The 21,016-nt window shown below is 53.0% G+C and overlaps 1 protein-coding gene across 1 annotated transcript; it reads right to left on the minus strand.

Annotated features, from left to right (window-relative positions):
* Window positions 1-1,011: 1,011 nt before the first annotated feature.
* LOC131519558 (keratin, type II cuticular Hb5-like) lies at window positions 1,012-12,509 on the minus strand. Its single transcript, XM_058742693.1, has 9 exons — window positions 12,015-12,509; window positions 9,134-9,342; window positions 7,594-7,654; window positions 6,910-7,005; window positions 6,000-6,164; window positions 5,639-5,764; window positions 4,557-4,777; window positions 2,067-2,098; window positions 1,012-1,357 (listed from the first exon to the last, which is right to left on the minus strand). The coding sequence occupies exons 1-9, from the start codon at window positions 12,435-12,437 to the stop codon at window positions 1,206-1,208; spliced, it is 1,485 nt and encodes a 494-aa protein (XP_058598676.1). The 5' UTR covers window positions 12,438-12,509; the 3' UTR covers window positions 1,012-1,205.
* Between the last annotated feature and the right edge of the window lie 8,507 nt (window positions 12,510-21,016).

Raw genomic sequence — 21,016 nt, forward strand, 5'->3', positions numbered from 1 at the left:
AATAATATACATGACCCATGAATGAAATACATACGCTGTGTGCCACTTAGCAGGTGCTTATGGATAAAGGCTCCTGTCTCCTCCCCTCTTCTAGCTTTCCCTCCACTCCACCCAGGCCTGGGTGACTCAGATTGGCTCCGACCTTTTGGCAAAGTCAAAGGAGAAATGCAAAGAGATGACTCTGATCCTGTGAGAATCAGAGAGGAAGTCAGCTCCTCGGTCAGAATTATCTGACCCTCTTCTTCTGTCTGCGCACACAAACCAATGGTTCTCAACTTTAGTTCCTACAGAAATCACCTGGAGCTTGTTTAAATTCATATTCCTGGGCTCATCCCTAGAACTTTGGGTTCAAGAGTTCTGGATGGAGCCCAGGATCTGCTTATTTAAGAAGTCCCCTCCACCCCTCACCCCCATCCCGGCGACTCTGATGTATGTGGTGGTCTGTGGACCACATTTGCAGAAGCGTTGAAAAGGTCAAGGCTTTGAAGGGGGCTGGGAAAACCACAAAGGAGGCAGACATTAATTTGTTTGCTGGGAGAAAACTTGTTGCCATCGATATTTAATCACGCACACCCAAAGAAAGAAGGAGCCATAACAGGAATCACCCAAATACAAAAAAGAGAAAAAAAAATCCAAACTGCCAACCATAAACACCTCAGCTGTTAGCTTCAGTCAATCTTTCCATCCTGGCATACAAATAGCTGGGGGTCTCTCCGGGAACATACAGTCTCTCAGAGTGTTAGGGGCCTCCCGGACCCCTAGTCCACTTCCCCTTTGCTCCCTCAGTGCTGAGGTGACATGCCCCGCCCCTCCTCCGGGGGCAAAGCACAGGTGCACCTACCCATCGCCATTCTCCTACCTGGCTCCCTGCCCAGAGGGCCTGGCACACAGCCAGTACTTAGTAAGCAGACTTAGTAAAATGTTTGCTAACCTGAAATTAGCTGGGGAAGAAAGCGGCTGAGCATCTTATATCAAAAAGCCTTTACATGCCTTTCCTGGACCACAGGCAGTAATGTTACACCCAGGGTTTGCACACAAAGAGTAAATCATAACTGCAATAGGAAGAAAACTGGAGAGACAGTCTGGGTTCCAGCCAGGGGAAGTTACTAAACAGGCATGGGGGTCTGGGAGAGAAATGATTTTCCCCTCCTGCTCCCCACCCATGCCCCTATCAGAGGGGGGCACCCGCCGGAGTCCCCTGCCCACTATGCAAACCGCACGGATCTCACACCGGAGCAGGCCCCCACTACAGAGGGGGAGCAGAGGGCACCACTGCTGGAAGCCACAACCCCTGGGCCACGAGGGACAGTGGCACTGAGGTCACCGCAGATCACGCCACCCTGGGAACGGCTCACACCTGCGGGAGGAGACACTGGGTCAGAATTCTCCTCCATCCCCGACACGACATGACCCAAAACCTTTTGCCACCAATGATTGACTTTCATGTTTCTGAGGGATCAGCATCATGAATCTTTAGACCTACCGGCAAATCCAAAGCCATTGCCATCTGCTTCTTGAAGGAGTGTGGTTCGCAAATTGGACACCTAACTCTGCTTGAACCAGACTAATGTTGAGATGTGTTTATACAATCTTTGAGCAAAAACTGATGGGTCATAGTGAAGGAATCATCTAGAACCATGGTTGCTGGAAAAATGAGAACAGATAGATACCTAGCCTAGGGACTGTGTACACAGTGGATTATTCAAGGTAAAGAGTTGCCTGAAGTGGGCCCAAACGGTCAGAATAAACATCAAAAATGTTTCTTCCTATTAAAATATTGTGCCACTTGAAGAGTATCCTGTGTGTAACTGAAAGACTTGAGCTATTTTTGCAGAACCAGTCAGCGGGGCGGAATTTCCCCCAGTCATTCACTTATGCTTCACGGATATTCCAGATGGCTCCACGTAGGGACCAAATATTTTGGACCATCCATTTGTCCAGATCCCAGAGACCTCAGCTCACATCTCCCCTTCCCGGTGCCCCACAGACAGAGATTCAGTCACCAATTAGATGCAACCCAATATTAACACCCAAAAGAACGATGCCCACACATGCACACAACTTACAGATATTGACGGAGCCCACGCCTTCACACAAGCTGCAGAAGAGAGAGAGAGAGAGTGAACATTTAGAATGGGGTTCCTCTGTTCTTGCAGCAGGTCTGTTCTGGTCCATCCTGAGCAAAGAGAGCAGGGCTGAGGGGCGGGGACGTGTTGCCCACCTACCACAGAGAGCATCAGTGTCGCCACTGCTCCCAGGGACCCCAAAAGGACAGGGGAATGTTAGGTTGCAGGACCCAAAGGCCACTTTATATGCCTTGTTTGCTTCTCGGCCATGGAAATGTGGTGTACCAGAAGGTACACGTGGGGTGCAGTGGGGTTATGCACCTTGTCCCCTGGCTGGAAGTTCCAGCATGGCCAAAGAGGTGATGGGAACAGCCACTGCCTAACTGGGACACCTTCAGGTGGGAAAGAGCTTGCCTAGCATGCTAATTGAGCCATTTTTTTTTTATCCCACGAGCTTAAATGCTACCCCGGATATCTATCTGACTTGATACTTGCAGAGGGGGCAGGAGGGAATGGTGGTCAAGAGCCTGGCATCCTGGGCGCAAATCTGGCTGAACCAGATCACTAGCTGGGTGACCTTGGACAAATCACCTAGCCTTTCTGTACCTCAGTTTCCTCATTTATGAAATGGGATGATAATACCCACCTTCCAGCACTGTTGCAAGCTCTACATTGCAAAGTGCCTACAGGTAGAGCCTGGCACACAGTAAATCCACTGTGTTTGCTACTAACATTATGAACATCTCATTGATGATGAGACATTTGTATCACTGCCGTGGGTCCCTCCTCCCTCACGCCCACCTGCACTTTCTCTTCTACATCACCCTCTTTTTTTATCCCCGAGCTTCAAACCATCTCCTCCAGTAAATCTCCAATCTGATTCCTTCTGCCCGACTGAGCACTTCAACATACTACAGCTTTTCAGTAAGGATCTATGCTTTGGGCTCACTCTCCCACCACGTGAATCTGACCCTGCCACAGCCTTGGAACTGTGCCCTTCCAGAAGATTCTAGCCAATGCCCATCATGGTGCCTGTTGCTCCACAATGCTGGCAAAAGCTGTCACCAAGTTGAGTGATTACGGCTGCTTTGTTTTCTCATTTTCTGTGTTTTCTGCAGTGAGGGTTACTTGGGTAATCCAATTACACTTGTTAAATGCCAAGAAGAGAAGATCTGTCAAAAGGTCAGTGGCCACAATATGCAAAGCTCCATACACCCAACCATCTTGTAAAATCTCATGTGTTGGAGACAGTGCCTCATGCGTTATAGAATTGAGTTCTTAATACATCAGTGATGATGATGATGATGATGATGATGAAAGTAAGTTTCACAGCACAAATGCTGAGTGCCTTACTGAATGTTGATGAGTGGGCCAGAGGCTTAAGTGTAAAAGGAGGAGATCAATCTGGTGGCTTCACCCGGAGTCCCGAGGAAATGGACAGAAGAGTTTACCTGCTTTGGTCAAGCGTGGCACAAATCCAGCAGCATGGCCAGCTGCCTAGGGGGCGACACACATTAGATGTCTAATGTAACCTGGTCAGTAAGGAGCCTCTCCGTGGTACAGCCCTGCCTGGCTACCCTGGATAGAGAGATTCTTGTTCTGACCGTAACCTGCCCCTACTGGTGATTTCCATTCACACTAACTCATTTAATCCTTGCAACAGCATAAAGTGCTGGGTTTTATGATTATCTGTTGTACAGATCGGGACGCTGAGGCCCAGAGGTTCAGAGCTAGTGAGTGGTAGAGCTGGGATGTGAATCCAGGTGGTCTAGATGGCTCACAACCTGTGATCTTAACCTTTCTATGCAACTGTCCTCCCCCCCAGTCTAGCTTGCTCCCCCATGATGGGACCCAGCTAGGAGGCAGTAACGATGTGGCTACCTCCAGGCTTAATGCTCGTCACTACCCCAGGTGTAAATCCACACTGCTCCTTCCCTTGCTGACTTCACTTGCCCCAGTTCTCGGCTCAAACTGTCAGCAGAGTCCGATTTATGCTGCCCCTGCCTTTCCCTACTAAGCAAGGACCCTGTGCTGGTCATTTCTATTTGCTGCTCCTGAACACGAGACTATAGGGTTCCTTGTCTGTACACGCCAAGTCAAATGGCCTTTAGCAAATCCTCTGAATGATTCCAGCTTTTACAATCCACTGTGATGTGATTGCAGAAACCCCTTTCCAGTCAACAGGGTAAAGTAGTTGCCTTGGAATGAGCTTAGTTGCATCAGGAGGGGCAGTGTGGGAGGGAAAAGATCACCGGAGACGGTAATTTTAGCATAGCCACTACCTAGCTGTCACCTTGAACAAGTTCCTTCCCCTCTTTAGGCCTCGGTTTCCCCACCTGAAAATGGGAAAACGGTTAGACTTCTTGATTTCCAGAGTCTTTCTGGAGTCTTTCCCAGTTTGAACACTCTCTGCCTGGAGGATGATAGTCTGTTGAGGCAGTCCTCCAGCCCTGAGTGGGGATGTGAAGAGACCCTAAGCCCTGTCCTCACCGGCTCTCCTCGCCCTCCAGCAGCTTTCTGTAAGTGGCAATCTCCACGTCCAGGCCCAGCTTGGAGTTCATCACCTCCTGGTACTCCTTGAGCAGACAGGCCATGTCCTGCTTGGCCTTCTGCAGGGCGGCCTCCAGCCCCGCCAGCTTGCATTTGGCATCACCGAGGGCTGCCTCGCCCTGCTGCTCTGCCTCAGCCACGGCGCCCTCCAGCTTGCACCGCTGTCAGGGAGGGAAGAAGGGGAGAAGCTTGAGAAGGGGACCTAGTGGGTCCCCAATGGCCTCCATCAACCTATTTCACCTCTATTCCAAATGGTCCACTTGCAAATTAACTAGGCAGGAAAATAATGGCCCTTTGGAGCTTTCTTCCTCCATGTATGTGCCTCTTAATTTTATTGTAAAACTCAAGTCCCCAGTGAGCCATTAGAGGGAGGAAATGCTAGTGCTGGAACAGGACTGATAATAGTTAGTGATAGTATCTTACACTTGTTTACCATTGTTGGTTTACAAGGCACTTTCACAGATGTTGCCTATCTGCTTCCAGTTACTCTGAGCGTGTCAGAACAGGCACGGTTATTTCCCATTAAACAGATGAAGAAATTGAGACTCAGAGAGGTTGTGGGGAATGGAATGAGAGACAAGCCATGTTCAATTACAGAGATGCACAGACGGTGCTAGCGTGCACCGTGAACAGAGTGGCGTGGGACCAGGTCAGGTCCGTGCACCTCAAATCCATCTGGGGAGGTGGGGGGAGAGCCAGCAGAACACAACCTGCACTAGACCGCATTGCCTAATGTATGTTTAAAGGAAAGAAACCTTGGAGGGATATGAAGGGAAATAGGAGCAGAATTCAGAGAAGGTAGACAGACCAACCCTCCCCCACAATGCTCTGTGCAAACAGTGCTTGTCGGTCCTTCAGATCCAGGTGGTTAAAATATAAGCCTCTCCAAAGACAGCAGCAGCCCCTCAAGGCAGGAGGAAAGCAGAGAGCAGATCAGAAGCAGCAGGAGAACAGATCAGAAGCAGCAGGAGAACAGGTCAGAAACAGCAGGTGCACCGAGCGAGGTCTCAGCGCCCCCTGACCTGCTGCTTGGCATTCTCCACCTCTGCCGTCAGCCTCTGGATCATGCGGTTCAGCTCATTGAGCTCATCCTTGGTTCTGCGGAGGTTCTCGCCCTGCTGGCTCACCGTGGCCTTCATCTCCTCGCACTGTGGGTTGGGAGACAAACATTCAGGACCAGCCAATGGTTGTGACATTGCTGGAGGGGTGCTGGGTCGTCACTATGAAGAGCCAGCCTGCTGTTCTACAGTGGTCCCATCTCCTACCCCTGCTCTGCTTGGGCCTGTGATGGAACCCCTCTGAATGCATGGGTGCATTTCCCAGAGAAGCTTCAGGTTCTGGCTATCTTCCCTGCCCAAAGGGCAGCTCGGCTCTCCAGTTCACCTTGGTTTGGTACCAGGACTCGGCCTCAGCCCGGCTGCGGCTGGCGATGTCGTCATACTGAGCCTTGATCTCGGCCACCACTGAGTCCATGTTGAGCTCCCGGCTGTTGTCCATTTTGACGACCACCGAGGTGTCAGAGATTTGTGACTGAAGGAGGTAGATTTCCTGTAGGAGACAGCAACCAGTGCTCTCAGCTCCAAATCCCCCTCTGATTCCCATTGCTGTAGGTAAAAAACCATCCCCACCTGAAGCTTTAGGAAATAAAATTGGAGAATTCCAGAAGTGCAGCTCTAGCTATCTGCATAAATCTAATCAACCAGACAATGGACAGATTTAGAGTGCTGGGTTTTCTAATGAACTTTTCATACTACCTGAATTAATAAGATATCATTACATCTATATACCCACACCTATATTGTCATATCTCCACTTCATGCTGTGCTGTGTAGATAGGCAATGAATCACAGTCCTTCAAATCATCTGTGTGGGGTTTTTTGGTGGGGGGAGAGAGAGAGAGAAAGAGAGAGTGTGTGCAAATGGGGTAGGGGCAGAGGGAGAGAGAGAATCCCAAGCAGGCTCCACACCCAGTGCAGAGCCTGACGTGGTACTCGATCCCACAACCATGACATCATGACCTGAGCCAAAATCAAGAGGATGCTCAACGGACTGAGCCACCCAGGCACCCCACAAATAATTTTAAAGGAAGGGAATCACCCATTTCCATTTTGAAAGGAGGCCTAAGCAAGAGAAAAATCTCCTCTGATCACAGAAGGAAAGGATGTTTAGGTTCTAAAAGTGTTAGGGATGGACAATACTTTCTAAAGCCAAAGGACCAAGACAACCCACAACTCAAAAAACCCTCTGCCCTCTCCTCCCTCGCTTGCTCTTCTGGAGAAGGGGAGAGACTCACCTCCTCATAGAGGGCCTGTAGGAAGCCCATCTCCTCCCTTAGCGCCTCCACATTTGCCTCCAGGTCAGCCTTGCGCAGGTAGGCACAGTCTATGTCCTGGTGGACACACATGGGAAAGGGTGGAACAAGGGTCACTCAGGGCCCCTGGACCTTTGTCCTCTATATGGGGCCCCGAGGCTATGTTCTGTCCCACTCTTCTCCTATCACAGAAACATCCACGGGGCCACCTCAAATAGGGAGTAGAGAGAAGTCTGACCTCGACAGATTTTTTCTCTTTCCTCCAGAATTAGAGACCTTCCTGAAGCGAGTAGCCTAATATCACAGCCCAAAATGCCAGGCTGCTACTACTAAGTTAGATTGGCCCATGGAGCATGACCACGTGGTGGCCACAGAGCCATGAGTGTGCCCCACCCACAGGCCGTCCTTGGCACCCAGGCTGGGCAACATCCAAGTAGCTGACTCTCGGGCCCGAGGTCTCACCAAGCTGCTGTCTGGCTGATTAGCCACAGTGGTCACTTAATCAGTCTCCCTCTCATGCGGGCATTGCCAACCAAGTGGCCCCCATTGGTCAGGGGAGTCGAGTGCCTGCACCACAACTGGACTGCCGCAAACTTGGCAAGTTGCTAGTCTCAGAGGTCCAGCATCTAAGATTTCACTCTTCCCCATGTGGGAGGACTCACTCACCTTCTTCAGCACCACAAACTCATTCTCAGCCGTGGTCCTGAGGGCCACTTCTTCTTCATACCTGAGGAGAGAGACCACAGATGGAGAGGCCCTTGGGGATGAAGGCTTTGGGTGGGTCAACCAAGCCCGAGCTTTTCAAGACTCCTTAGTTCTGCCCTTGACTTGCTGTGTGCCTTGGGGAAAGAGGCTTGTCCTCTCTGGACTTCTATTTTGCAGTCATGAAGAACCCACCAAAAGGACATGAAGTTCAAGCCTCTGGTTTCTGGTCCAAGCTTGGACTGAAGTTTCTGGAAAACGTCAGGCAAGCCATTTAATCTCTCTGCATCTTGGGCTACGTTGCCTGATGTGCAATAAGGCATGCTGGAAATATTTGTGGGATGAGCAAAAGAGAGATGCTCCAGGGGACGGGGGGGTGTCTTTCAACCCGAAAATTGTACAAAACGTAAAGCTCCATGAAACCATCCCTGTGATGTTCTCTTCCCTTCCCCCAATACTCAAGGACTTGAAATCCTGGAAGCACCCCATTATGCCCTGACTGCGGGGGGGCGGGGAGGCATTTCCACAGCCCTCCTGCACTGCCTGGCACATTCTCTTGTGCCTGCCCATGAGGTCATTCCTGCAGCAGCCCTGCCCAGCCCACAGGGATGACCAGAGTCCTCATAGCATGATTTTCATGACTTTTTAATGACAGAGTAATTTGGGCTGCTATAAACTCTGGGCTATGTAATTACTGGCCCTCACACCCCCCCAGACTGGGAGACAGGCCTTGACACCTGCAAACAGAATTGTGTCTGCATTTGCATCCCCCCAAGGAAAGTGTAAACCCATTGCTGGGTCCATCTGGATGGTAACACCCGATCTCCCAAGATCCGAATTCCGGTTACTTCCAATTAGAATGATCAGGACAGATTATATCAGGATCACCTTTCTCTCCATCCCTATCAACAGGGAAAGAGGAGCAAGGTGTCAGTGACCCGGTGAGTTTAAACTAGGCAATGGCCAACCTAAACAAGTCAGGTTACAAGGGAAGATTGACGCGGGCCTTTGAATTGCAGAGCCTTGCAGAACAAGAGCCTGGTGATTTATCCACAGAGTGAATAAACGACTTCTCCAAACTTATTGGCTATCTTGAATGGTATTGGCCGGATCATCTTGGAGATACCTCCCCAGGGACCTTTCCTCTCCCCACATCCTAGTGCTGACTATTCCCAAGTTCTTTCCTCCAGTCTGTTGACCTCTCTCTTCCCATTCCGTTGTTGTTCCTCTCTCTGTGTCTCTAGGCCACTGTGTGCCCTGGATGTGTGTCCTACCCTCCCAGGCTGGGAGTACCTCTTCTCCCCAGCTCTCTCCCCATTTCCCGGGATGGGGCTACAAGAGCTGGGAGCTGAGACCAGATAGAGCAGGCTGAGAAAACAGAACCATCAGAGAGGTAGCCTGGGCTGGCCCTGACCTTCAGCCATCCCCACCTCTGGTAGAGTGGTGTGGACCCAGCCAAGACCTACCCCACACCCATAACCACTCCCAGCCCGGCCGCACTCACTTCTTCTTGTAGCCCTCCAGCACCTCCTGCACGTGGTTGAGCTCCGAGGCCAGCCTCCCGCTGTCGGCCTCCACGCACTCGGCCTCCCGCCTCAGCGTCTCGATGTAGCCCTCGAACAGGGGCTCCAGGTTGCTCTCGCAGCACTTGCGGTTCTGGTAGAACTGCCACTTGGTCTCCAGAAGCTTGTTCTGCTGCTCCAGGAAGCGCACCTGCCGCCCAGGGTGGAGGAAAGAGACTCAGGGGGAGCCCTGAGCCCTCTCTGCCCTTGGGGATGATCTCTGACCCGCAGCAGGCTGTGACCTTCCCCCAAAGGCCAAATCATTTGGCAAAGTCTGAAAGTGCAGGTCACGGCTGTTCCCCCAGGAATGTTCCCTCACCCTATCCCCCTCTCCCACTAGAGCACACAATTGATTTGCGGTATTTATTCTGCACAGAATGAAATAACATCTGATCTTGCAAAAACACTCTCGACCGTGTGTGGTGGGCCAAAAATGGCTCCTCAAAGATGTTCACGTCCTAATCCCTGGAACCTGTGAATCTGTTATGTTACGTGGCAAAAGGGACCCTGCAGGTGGAATGTAGGTTATGGCACTGAAGATCAGGAGATCTGTAATTATCCAGGTGGCCCCAAGGTGTCATAATGGGCCTTTTAAAGTGGGAGAGGAAGGGGGCGCCTGGGTGGCTCAGTCAGTTGAGCATCCGACTTCCACTCAGGTCATAATCTTGCGGTTTGTGAGTTCGAGCCCCGTGCAGCTCAGAGCCTGGAGCCTGCTTCGGATTCTGTGTCTCCCTCTCTCTCTGCCCTCTCCTGCTTGCACTCTGTCTCCCTCTCTCAAAAAATAAATAATAAACATTTTTTAAAAGCTTTTAAATAAAGTGGAAGAAGAAGGCAGAAGAGTGGAGAGGTGCACAGAAGGAAGAGGTGGAGGAGAGACTTAAAACCTGAGGCAGCCTTGGCCACGATCACCGGCTTTGGAGGTGGAGGGAGAAGGAGCCTGAGTCAAGGAATGCCAGTGGCCTCCAGAAACTGAGAAGGAGCTCCAGCCAGCCAGCCAGCAAGGGAACAGGAACCTCAGTCCTACCATCACACAGAACGCAATTCTGCCAAAAGCGTGCGTGTCCCTGAAAACAGGTCTCCCCTACGGCCTCCAGAGAGAAACGCAGCTATGCCAACACCTTGGTTTTGACCTCATGAGATAAGAAATTTGTATTGTTTTAAGCCACTAAGTTTGTGGGCATTTTTATGCCAGTGATTTTAAAACGCACCCACCACGACTCTCCCTCACTCTGATCCTGGGGCAGGAGAGCCCATCCCAGGGACCCTGGATGGGGAATGAGGAGACCTTCCCCTGCCTGACTCTGCCACCAACCGGGCCCCTGTGCCCCACTCTCCCGGAGCCTCATTGTAAACCGAGGCAGTAGAAATGCATCAGCAATGTCCCCTGGCAGTCCCCAGGCTCTTTCTGCCCTGCAGGCACGTTTTACTTGGCCCGCAAACCATATCATAGAAATCTGATTTGTTGCCGAGGTTTAATAACTGAATAATTTCAGGCAAGAATCTGGATCTCGGACCGGAACTGACTGCTCACACAGAGACTGCATACCTGCGTGCTGTCCAAAAGGCTACGTGCAAAGGTCCTTGCATGTTCGGGGACCTTACTGTGCTTTCAAGCAAATTAGGCAAAGGGGCCACTCCAGGCAGACACAGCCTCCTTCCAGGGCATACAGCCTGGTGAGCCTAGCATGGGCTGGATTTCAACCTCATCCTGCCGCCCTTGGTGGGTGTCCTTGCATAATGAATGACCCACACGATGTGCTGGCGGAAGGGATGAGCCAGCAGCATGTGAAGAGTAGGTGTCCAGGGGTGCCTGGGTGGCTCAGTCGGTTGAGCATCTGACTCCAGCTCAGGTCATGATCACGTGGTTCGTGAGCTCGAGCCCTGCGTCGGGGCGCTGCTGACTGCGCAGGGCCCGCTTCAGATTCTCTGTCCCCTTCTCTCTCTGCCCCTCCCTTGCTGGCGTTCTCTCAAAAATAAACAAACGTTAAAAAAGAAAAAGAATAATGGACAGCACCTTCGCTTGCAGAGATGCCTATTTCTGATGGTGGCTCTTATCAGAGAGCAAGGCCTCCATGCACCGTCACTCTTGTGTGTGTCCACTTACAAAGACCCTCGGTGTAGATGTGCACAGCACTTAGCCCTAGAAGGGGACCCTTTCCTCTCCTGGACTTCAGGGGCTGTCCTCCCCCAGAGAGGCTCGCAGAGGGGGTGCCACTGAGTTAGAGGACACCAGAGCTATGCGTCCAACCAGAAGGTGGGCTCAGAGACCCCAGCATCTGAAGAGTGCAATTCAACAGCCCCTCCAGGGGCTGCCCCCTTAAGTTTCTCAACTCACTGTGTTTAATCTGTGTAACGTTGGGTGGGGAAAAGCGCCTGGGGCAGAAATCCCGGGAACTCACAGCCTTCCCACTAGAAGGAGCAGGAAAGGAGCTTCTGGCCCCTCCTCATCCTGGATCCTTTCACCCTGGGGAGGGCGGCACCTCCACACAAACCTAAGCAGACATCCCAACCCACCCACCCCCCCTCTCACGGGGTGATGGCTGAGATCCCGAAGATGGGGCCACAGACACACACGCAGCTCTTGCTGGGCAGGGAAGCTGCCTCAATAAACTTCCCGTTCTGTCTGGTGTCATATTCATCGTTGCGTTTGACTCTCCTGGTAGCATTTGAAAACCAAGAGCCGGATTCAGTCATGCTCCCAAGGCCACGTGCTGACGGGTTGCAGGCCTGGGACTCAGAGAACGTGAAGACGGCTGGTTATTGGGTTCCAAGTCCCTCGCCCCTTCCTGTGCCACAGCCCCAGGGAGCAGCCCACAGACCCACCTTGTCAATGAAGGCAGCAAACTTGTTGTTCAGGCACTTGATCTGCTCCTTCTCCTGGTGCTTGACGCACTGCGCGTTTGGGTCAAGCTCCAGGTTGAGGGGCGTGAGGAGGCTCTCGTTGACCGACACGCTGGTGATGCAGGGCGGGCTGGGTCCACAAAGGCCCCCTATGCGGTAGCCAAAGCTGCCCCCGCTGCGCAGGGGCCATCCACAGCTCACCGCCATCCGCGGGGACCCCACTGCGCACAGGCTCCGGCTGCCAAAGCCCCCGAGGCGCCTGTAGCCGGGCCCCCCAGGACTGCCCCCGCGGTAGGCCATGGCACTGGAGCAGCTGTGGGCCGACGGCTTGGGCAGGACGGCAGAGCAGGAGCTGAAGTTCCTGACCCCATAGCCGGAGCGGATGCGGTGGGGACGGCTGGCCATGCCTCCGCGGTGCAGGGCAGTGCAGGGAAAATGGAGAGGCCCGAAGCACACAGGTCTCACGCTGGAGACCTGTCCGTGCCCCTGCCTTTTTATCGGGCAGACGACGGGCCTCCCAACAACATAAAAGGCAGGAGAAAGTTATTAAAGCTATTTATGAGCGTGGGAATCTCCCGCTAGGCAGACCGAGAAGGAAAGCTGAAACTTGTCTCCTTTAATGAGCATCTCAGGGAGACCCTGCATCACAATAAACCTGTCCCCTGCCTTTGCAACCCCACAGGCCTAGACATATCTATTTGGCCCCTAATTCCCCTCCCACCCTGTGAGTCCACCTGGGATCATTATCCCACAGGGGCAAGTGGAGGCTTGGGCCAGCACATTCCTGAGACTCGAAGGGTCCCATGTCCCATAAGGTCCCACAGGCCCATCCTTGCAGGCAGATCACGTGTTTTCCCCCCTAAGGCTGCAAGGATGCCTGGCTCATCTTTCCAGGGTAAGCACAAGTAGAGTGAACCCTTCAAGGCTTCCCTGCACCTGCTTTTCCTACATTCTGACAGTAGAGTGACTGGGGTCGGTACAGCCTCCTTGATTCAGAAAGCACGTCTTCTCTACTTTGATAGCCTTCATGGTAACTGACACATAGTAGGTCCCTGGGAAGCACGGCTTGAATTGAATAGACTGGACCCAGGAAGGAATGGCCAGTATCTGGACAGCTTCCTCATCTGGTCCACAAATAGTGATTGAGCCTCCTGTACGCCAGGCCCGGGGGCTGTCCTGGAGGAGGTGCCTCCATTCACAGGCCAGTGCTGAGGCCCCACCAGAGCGAGGCCCTAATTCAGATGCCGAGGGAAATAAAGCTCGGTGGACAGAGCTCGCTCTTGAAGAACCTGGGTCTCATGGGGACCCCAGACAGAGGCAGGAAAGATCCATGGCAAGAGGGGGAAAGACAAGTGATCGTGTAAAAGGAATGCTGAGGATTGAGGAGGGCCACTCATGGCAGGTGGAATGTCACAAGGAGGCGAGACCCGAGGCAGGTCCTAGAAGATGGCGACATGTGGCAGAGAGAATAGAAGCAGAGGTGCCAGGGACAGCCACCACCGCAGGCCTGGTGACGAGACAAATACCCAGTTCCTCAGGTCCTTTGCAAAACTGAGCCGTCAGCCAAGACTGCTCACCCCCAGCCTCCCACCCCGATCGTACAGGATGCTTTCCCTGTGACACCCCAGAACAGCAGGATGGAAATGGGACCCAAAGGGGAAAACCCCTGCCTGCAGCCCCGACTATCATGATACCCAAACCCCCAGCAACCCAGTCCTTGGAGTAAAGCTCTCATTACAGAGAATCTCTGTGCACAAGGACCAGAACGAGGAGTCATCTTCCAGAACTCCCTCTTGGGGGAACAGGCTTGGGGAGGGGACATAAGAAAAGAGCCAAACAGAGCCAGAAAGAATGGGAAGGGTCTTTCCGCACTCTCTCTCTCTCTCTCTCTCACACACACACACACACTGAATCGCCAGAGGAAAACTGGGGATCTTCTATTATGGGCTTTGAAGGTACTACATACATGGTCTTTCCATTTTGTCTCCAGCTTAAGGACGCTTGGATTTCTTGCTGATAACACCAACATTATGAGAGTGCCCCCCCTAAAAAAATCCAGAAGGGAGGATCTCAACTTGAATCTTCTGCTATGTTCGCTCCTAAAGGAGAGTTGGCGATTCCTGGCCGGATTCTTCAGCTGGAACACCAGCAGGGTTGGGAGTGTGGGAAGCCCCTGAAAACCGAGAACGTGGCCGTGGATTGAGCCCTGTTCACAGCCCGCCCAGGCTGCCCTGCCTGGCATCCGTCTCCAGCAACAAGCCTTTCCCTAGCATCTGAATGTGTCTGAATGTGTCTGGCAAGCGGATGTTTTGTGGTTTGGGGGGTAGAGGAGCAGGGTGGCCCCTGAATACCCATCTACCCCCTCGTCCTTGGTCTTAGCACATCCACTGATCCATTCATTCAGCAGTTGCTTATCAAGTGTCTGGCGGTGGTGTGTTGGGCTCGATGCTGGTGACCTCAAGCCGGGCAAAAGCCAGTCCTTTCCCAGTCCAGTGGCCCACAGCCTACCGGTCACAGTGGGAAGTCAGGCATCTATAGTACAGTGTGGTAATAGACATGGGCAAAGATACTGAGCTCCTTTTAAAGGAAACACCCCTGAACCAAGCCTTGAGTTGCCCAAAGCCAAGGGACAGTCTGTGAGAAAGTATGGAAGGACATTCAGCTGGCTGAGTGTGGCAGGAGGGCAGGGCATCCTCTGCAGAGTGATGAGGGGGGCGGCAGGAGGGAGCTCAGGCAGGACCCAGGAGTTGACGCTCACCCTGCCAGCAGCAGAGAATTTCAACTCTCGGTGACAGGCGGGTTGGGCTGGACAGTGAGGAACGGGTAGGTGGGTGGGAAGAAGGTGACTGCATGTACAATGGGATCAACTAAGAAGGAGGGTGAAGAGCTGCTTGTGGGAACATGATAAGAGGCAGAAAATCCAGCTAGCAAGCTATCATGTGAACAAAATGAGAAATAACACGGCCTGAAAGAAGACCGCGTTGGAGGGAGTGCAGAGGACATGGAAAGGACCACAAGGTATCAGAAGAGCATGGCAGTTTATTGGATGTGGGAGAAGCAAAAAAAAAAAAAAAAAAAAGACGGAATGGCAAAGAGCAAGTGACCTGCCCATCCCTGAGCCGCAGCACCCCCGTCAGCCCTGCAGCAAGACGCCCGATCACAGCCCTGCCTGAGCCCGTGGAGAAAATCAGATGAGACGGCCGCACAGTGCACTTAGCACAGCGGTCAGTCAGTGGTCACTCGTGCTGTCCTTTCCCCCTTGGGGACCCAAGCCAGTGTGTACTAGAAAATAGCACAGACAGGGGTGTCTGGGTGGCTCAGTCAGTTAAGAGTCTGACTTAGGCTCAGGTTGTGACCTCATGGTTTGTGGGTTCGAGCCCCGCATCTGGCTCTGTGCTGACAGCCCGGAGCCTGGAGCCTGCTTCGGATTCTGTGTCTCCCTTTCTCTCTGCCCCTTCCCTACTCATGCTCTGTCTCTCTCTCTCTCTCTCAAAAATGAATAAACATTAAAAAAAATTTTTTTTTAAGAAAATAGCACAGATAGTAGGATGTACCAGCATGAGGACAAACTATCCTGCACGTCACACTAGCTCCCGTGTGCAGGTCACATTAAACGTGGGTGTGAAATGTCACACTCAGTGAAACGCTACCCCAAGGAGCAGGGTCTCTGTTCAGCTGGCAGCTATGAAAATGAAGCAGGACCTATCAAGGACACAGTGGCAGCCTCACAGCCAGGAGGCAGCCTTCCGGTTCCGTCTCCGCCTTGAGCTGGCGGTGGGGCCTGAGGACAGCCCCTTCCCCTCTCTCCGGGCCATTTCCCAGTAAAAGGAGGGGCTGAGCCATGATCCCTAATCCCTATAACCCCAAACCGCTGAGTCAGCTTCACATCACGTCCGATGCACTTTACTGCAGCAGGAAAGTCGGTAACAGACTTTAGGAATATTTCCATACACACAGAAGTTTGGGGTCAAACTTCCAGTATTTGAAATTTTACTAAGAGTAACATCTCTTTCCCTCACAATTCCAGATCAGCAGAAGGTCCTTGCCCGTGGGTCAGATCCCTGCTTCTAAGATGCTTCCAAGCTAAGTGCGAGAAGAGGAGGACAGACAGCCCGGTGCAGAGCAAGAGTGTGGGACAGGACGAGAAGGGCAGGGACGCAGTTACATCCCGGGCAGGTGGGAGATAGGAGCTGACGTCTGGGACGTGGGTCATCAAGAAAGCATGTGCATCACCAAGGAAGATGGTGGGGGACCTGGGGAGAAGAGCTTTAAGTCTCCTACACCTGACAGGGGAGGGAAACACACACAGGCTCTTCTGATTTCCAGGGTGAAGCGGCTGCTAAGAAGCTACGAGGCACATGTCCAGTAAATTAAGATATTCGGAGCCTTATTCTGTGAGGAATGGAGATCCAGCAGATTTCTCCTGTGGTCCCAGAACGGCAGCTGAGTCCCAACGCTGAGCACAAAAGGGCATTAGTCCCCCACGTTCTAAGAAGCTACACACGGACCCAGCCACCACCCCTCACGGTCACCAGCTTACCCAGTGGAGAGTGGAGACGGAAGGGTCGGGCCTTGTCAGCCCCCAGTAGCATGGAAGGCAAGGTGTGGCCACAGGTCACAAGGCAGCACAGCGTCGGGGGACCTCACTGAAAGCCACCCTTGAGCAACAGGCATGTGGGGCCACCACCCACATGGCGGCCATGGAGCCTCCCGCCCCCACCAGCTGTCACCGAGGCAGAGCCCTATGTGACAGTACCTCCTGCGACACAACACATGTTTGGAAATCTCGAAAAAGAAGGAGGCCATGAAAAGACTGTGCCCCATGAACCGAGCCATTAGAGCCATAACAGGCTGGCCGGGTGTGGGGGAGGGGCAGGTGGTTTAGGGGCGGGGAGAGAGAGGAGGTTGGACCAGAGCTTAAAACTGAAATTGTGGGGGCACCTGGGTGGCTCAGTCGGTTAAGCATCCGACTTCGTCTCAGGTCACGATCTCGCCGTCCGTGAGTTCGAGCCCCACGTCGGGCTCTGGGTTGATGGCTCAGAGCCTGGAACCTGCTTCCAATTCTGTGTCTCCCTCTCTCTCTGCCCCTCCCCCGTTCATGCTCTGTCTCTCTCGGTCTCAAAAATAAATAAACATTGGGGCGCCTGGGTGGCGCAGTCGGTTAAGCGTCCGACTTCAGCCAGGTCACGATCTCACGGTCCGTGAGTTCGAGCCCCGCGTCAGGCTCTGGGCTGATGGCTCAGAGCCTGGAGCCTGTTTCCGATTCTGTGTCTCCCTCTCTCTCTGTCCCTCCCCCGTTCATGCTCTGTCTCTCTATGTCCCAAAAATAAATAAACGTTGAAAAAAAAATTTTTTTTAAATAAATAAATAAATAAATAAATAAACATTAAAAAATTTAAAAAAAAACTGAAATTGTGCCATGACTTTAAAATGTCTTAAATTCTGGAATAAGATGAGTCTCATCATAGGAAGCGGTTGCAGACTATGAAATCTAGCCAAGACGTCTGTTCCGGGAACCGTAGCTGTGTACTAAACCACCCCGAAACTCAGCAGCTTTAACAACCAACATTTGTTGGGGTGCCTGGGTGGCTCGGTCGGTTAAGCGTCTGACTTTGCCTCAGGTCATGATCTCACAGTTCGTGAGTTCAAGCCTTACGTCGGGCTCTGTGCCGACAGCTTGGAGCCTGGAGGCTGCTTCAGATTCTGTGTCTCCTTCTCTCTGTCTCTCCCCATTTCACACACACACACACTCTCTCTCTCAAAATTTAAAAAAGTTTGTTTTACTCACACATCTGCAGCCTGGGCAGTGTTCGGCAGGAACAGCTCACTTTTCTGTCCCAGGGAGCTCCCACATCCTCAGGCGGCACCTACAGATGCACGGTGTCCAGGGCAGTGGCCAGCCCTGCCCTCTGCTGCTCAGACCACACAAGAGGGAGAGCGACTGGTCACAGCCCCCTCGCTGCTTCTAGGGGACCAGTGCTGGCCAAGACACTCTGAGGGGTGTCAGGGCTCCGGGGACCCAAGACCCAGCCCTGTGAGGAGTGTTGAGGAAGAGGAGGCTGATTTGGAGTGGGGGGAAGAGCGGAGGGCACACATGAGGCAGCTGAACCGGCAGGCCCTGAGTGAGGACAGGGCTGATGTCATGGGGTGCCCAAAGAGGACAATCAGTGGGCTGAAGTGACAGGGGGCTCAGCTTCGGGCCCTACTTAAAAGCCACTCCCAGGGCTTTCCAACCTGCTCCATAGGACAGGGAAGCAGCCACCTGGCTGGGGTGGGCCCCCCCCCGCCCTGGGGGGCGCAGTGGGACATCGCCCCCTGCAGGGTTCCCCGAGTCCAACAGCTCAGAAGCCTTGCCAAGAAGGAGGACTTTCAGGAGACAAACAGGAAGAAAACTTGGCCCAGAAACACTTATAATTAGCCCTTTCCTGTCTTCTCCCTGGAGCCCATCCAGCTGCATCACACCTGCATGACGTGCGGTCCATTTCACAAACCAAAACCCTGAGCTCTGAGGCTCAGAGAAACCCACAGGGCTGTGTGAGTCACCCATCCCACTGCTGCAGAAGCTCCTTAGAAGAGACGTGTCTGGACTGCCAGGACTGCCACACTGTTCCACTAGAGGGCGCCCTACCCTGGCGGCAGAGGCCACCCGAAGCCCCTTTCCTCTGGGAAGCCTTCCCAGGTTAATGAGCACAAAGTGTGGCTTCCCCGGCTCTTCTTCCCTGCCTGGATTTTTCATGCTTCCAGCAGCTTCCCTGCGAGTACTCAGCACCCCATGGTGCACCCTCCCTGGCGGCCCGCAGCCACCACCCCCCATGTGTTAATTTCCTAACAGATCTGTGTGCCAGGCTTCCCTCCCCCAGTTTATCCTATGCCTTGACAGTCTTAACTCGCTCAAAATCTGCTTCCAAGACACACGTGCCCGGGCACCAAAGGCCGAGCAGAAAGCATCCGACGGTTCCTCAGCCCTGTCCCCAGGCTGGCACAGCAAAGCCCTCTTAGCGCATCTCCTAGGCCCTCCCCCACTTTCTTTATCTTATCTTCAGTTGCGCTTTTGGACCTCTTGGGCAGAGGGGTAAGGCTGTGGCATGCTCCTGCTCTCGGCACGGCGTCCTTGCCGGCCCACAGAAGCCCCTCTCGGTTTTGTTCACCTCTTCCCTTCGTTCTGTACCCACTCCACCCCCTCCGTCCCTCTCCACATCACAGGCAATGCGTGTGATGCCCTCACAGACATGCTCACGACTGGAAAGGAAGCAGCAGCGCATTCGGAGTGTGTCTGTTTGATCTACCGGAGCAGAATGGTTTTGACATGTTCTAACTCAACCCTGTGTGGTCTGTAAGTACGTCCGCTTCTAACTGCCTTAATCTGCCTTTACCCGTTGTCCCCTGTCACTGTCCAGTCTATCATCCAGCTTGGCCCAGCTTCCTTCTGCTGCACACAAGGCCACTGCTCCTCTTGTCTTATTATTTCTATAGTTTATCAGTTGATTTTGTTTGGTTTTCTTTTTTTTTTTAATTTTTTTAATGTTTATTTATTTTTGAGAGACAGAGAGACAGAGACAGAATGCAAGCAGGGGAGGGGCAGAGAGAGAGGGAGACACAGAATCCGAAGCAGGCTCTAGGCTCCGAGCTGTCAACACAGAGCCCGACGCGGGGCTCGAACCCACAAACCGTGAGATCATGACCTGAGCCGAAGTCAGACGCTTAACCCACTGAGCCACCCAGGCGCCCCTTGTTTTCCCTGTAGCTGTGCAAACAATGCCAGTTCTCCTCTCATGCTGACACATATTTACTTTCTTGGCCAGGAACTCCCGTACGTTAAGCACAGCCTTGAGAGTAGGCATTCTTGCCCTGCCCCCAGTCTTACGGGAGTGTGCCTGAAGTTCATCCTTCAGTGTGACACCCTCCAAGCTCTCCCCGTATTCATCCGCTGCCCTGACCTTTCCCATAGCCTCCTTGGTTGCGCCAGCTCACAGAGAGCTCCTCCCTGGGCCGCTGAGACAAGACACACTCTGTCAATCGACCGTCCTTCGTGCACTGACCCGAAAAACTACTCTAAGTACTGTCCACGTAACTTGTGCCTGCTTACAAACCTACCCGACCAAGCAGTCAGCTCCTTAGGACAGCGATGTATATTAAACTCCTCTTTCTACCCTCAGGTACGTAGTACGTGTTTGATAAACACCTGTGGAGCACATAAGGGTGCCACGCTTCGTCAGCTCCAGCTCACGGGCCGGTGTGTTGTGAGTTCAAGGCCAGAAGACAAAACTGGAGGCAGCGAGGTCGGAGAACCAAGGCACAGGAGATCCCCCACGCCGGGTAGGAGGTGGGTGCACGCTCAGCCCCAGTGTCCCGTGTGCCGTCACACGCACCACTTCGTCGCGTCTTCACAAGGCCCGGGAGGTCCATATTCCTAAAGAAATTGGCGGCTACGTGCATGAAGATATACCTTACACGTGTTCATCAAAGTGTTGTTTATCGAAACTCCATTAAGGGGAGGGGCGCCTGGGTGGCTCAGTCGGTGGAGCGCCCAACTTCAGCTCAGGTCATGATCTCACAGTCTGTGGGTTCGAGCCCCGCATCAGGCTCACTGCTGCCAGCACGGAGACTGCTTCGGATCCTCTGTCCCCCTCGCTCTCTGCCCCTCCCCTGCTCATGTTCCCCCACTCTCTCTCTCTCAAAAATAAATAAAACATTTTTTTTAAAAATCCATTAAGAAGGCCCGCTGATATGAAGGCAACAAGAAATGCCAACAGAACCAGTGGGCCAGACAGGCAGGTGACAGCCAGAAAACCCCAGTTACAAATAAGGACAAGGGGTTCTTACAATCCCAGGGAGGGAGGGAGGCCGGAATCAAAGGTCCAGAAGGACAGGGCAAGCAGTCACTCCAGGCAGCAGGGACCAGTCAGCCCCCAGGCCAGCTGTGTGGGGAGCAGGCTCAGGGCACAGGCCTGGGTGACCCAACCAGCCTGGGGCTCGACCAGAGC

The sequence above is a fragment of the Neofelis nebulosa genome, chromosome 8 (assembly GCF_028018385.1).
Source record: "Neofelis nebulosa isolate mNeoNeb1 chromosome 8, mNeoNeb1.pri, whole genome shotgun sequence".
NCBI lineage: Eukaryota > Metazoa > Chordata > Mammalia > Carnivora > Felidae > Neofelis > Neofelis nebulosa.

What these genes read in the sequence shown, in the direction of transcription:
- LOC131519558 (XM_058742693.1), bottom strand. Translation starts at nt 12,437, where the DNA reads ATGGCCAGCCGTCCCCACCGCATCCGCTCCGGCTATGGGGTCAGGAAC. An exon ending in AGTTTGTGGTGCTGAAGAAG is followed by an intron (nt 7,006 to 7,593) that starts GTGAGTGAGTCC and finishes TGTGTCCACCAG; the next exon opens with GACATAGACTGTGCCTACCT. An exon ending in CGTGGGCTCCGTCAATATCT is followed by an intron (nt 1,358 to 2,066) that starts GTAAGTTGTGTG and finishes CTCCTCCCGCAG; the next exon opens with GTGTGAGCCGTTCCCAGGGT.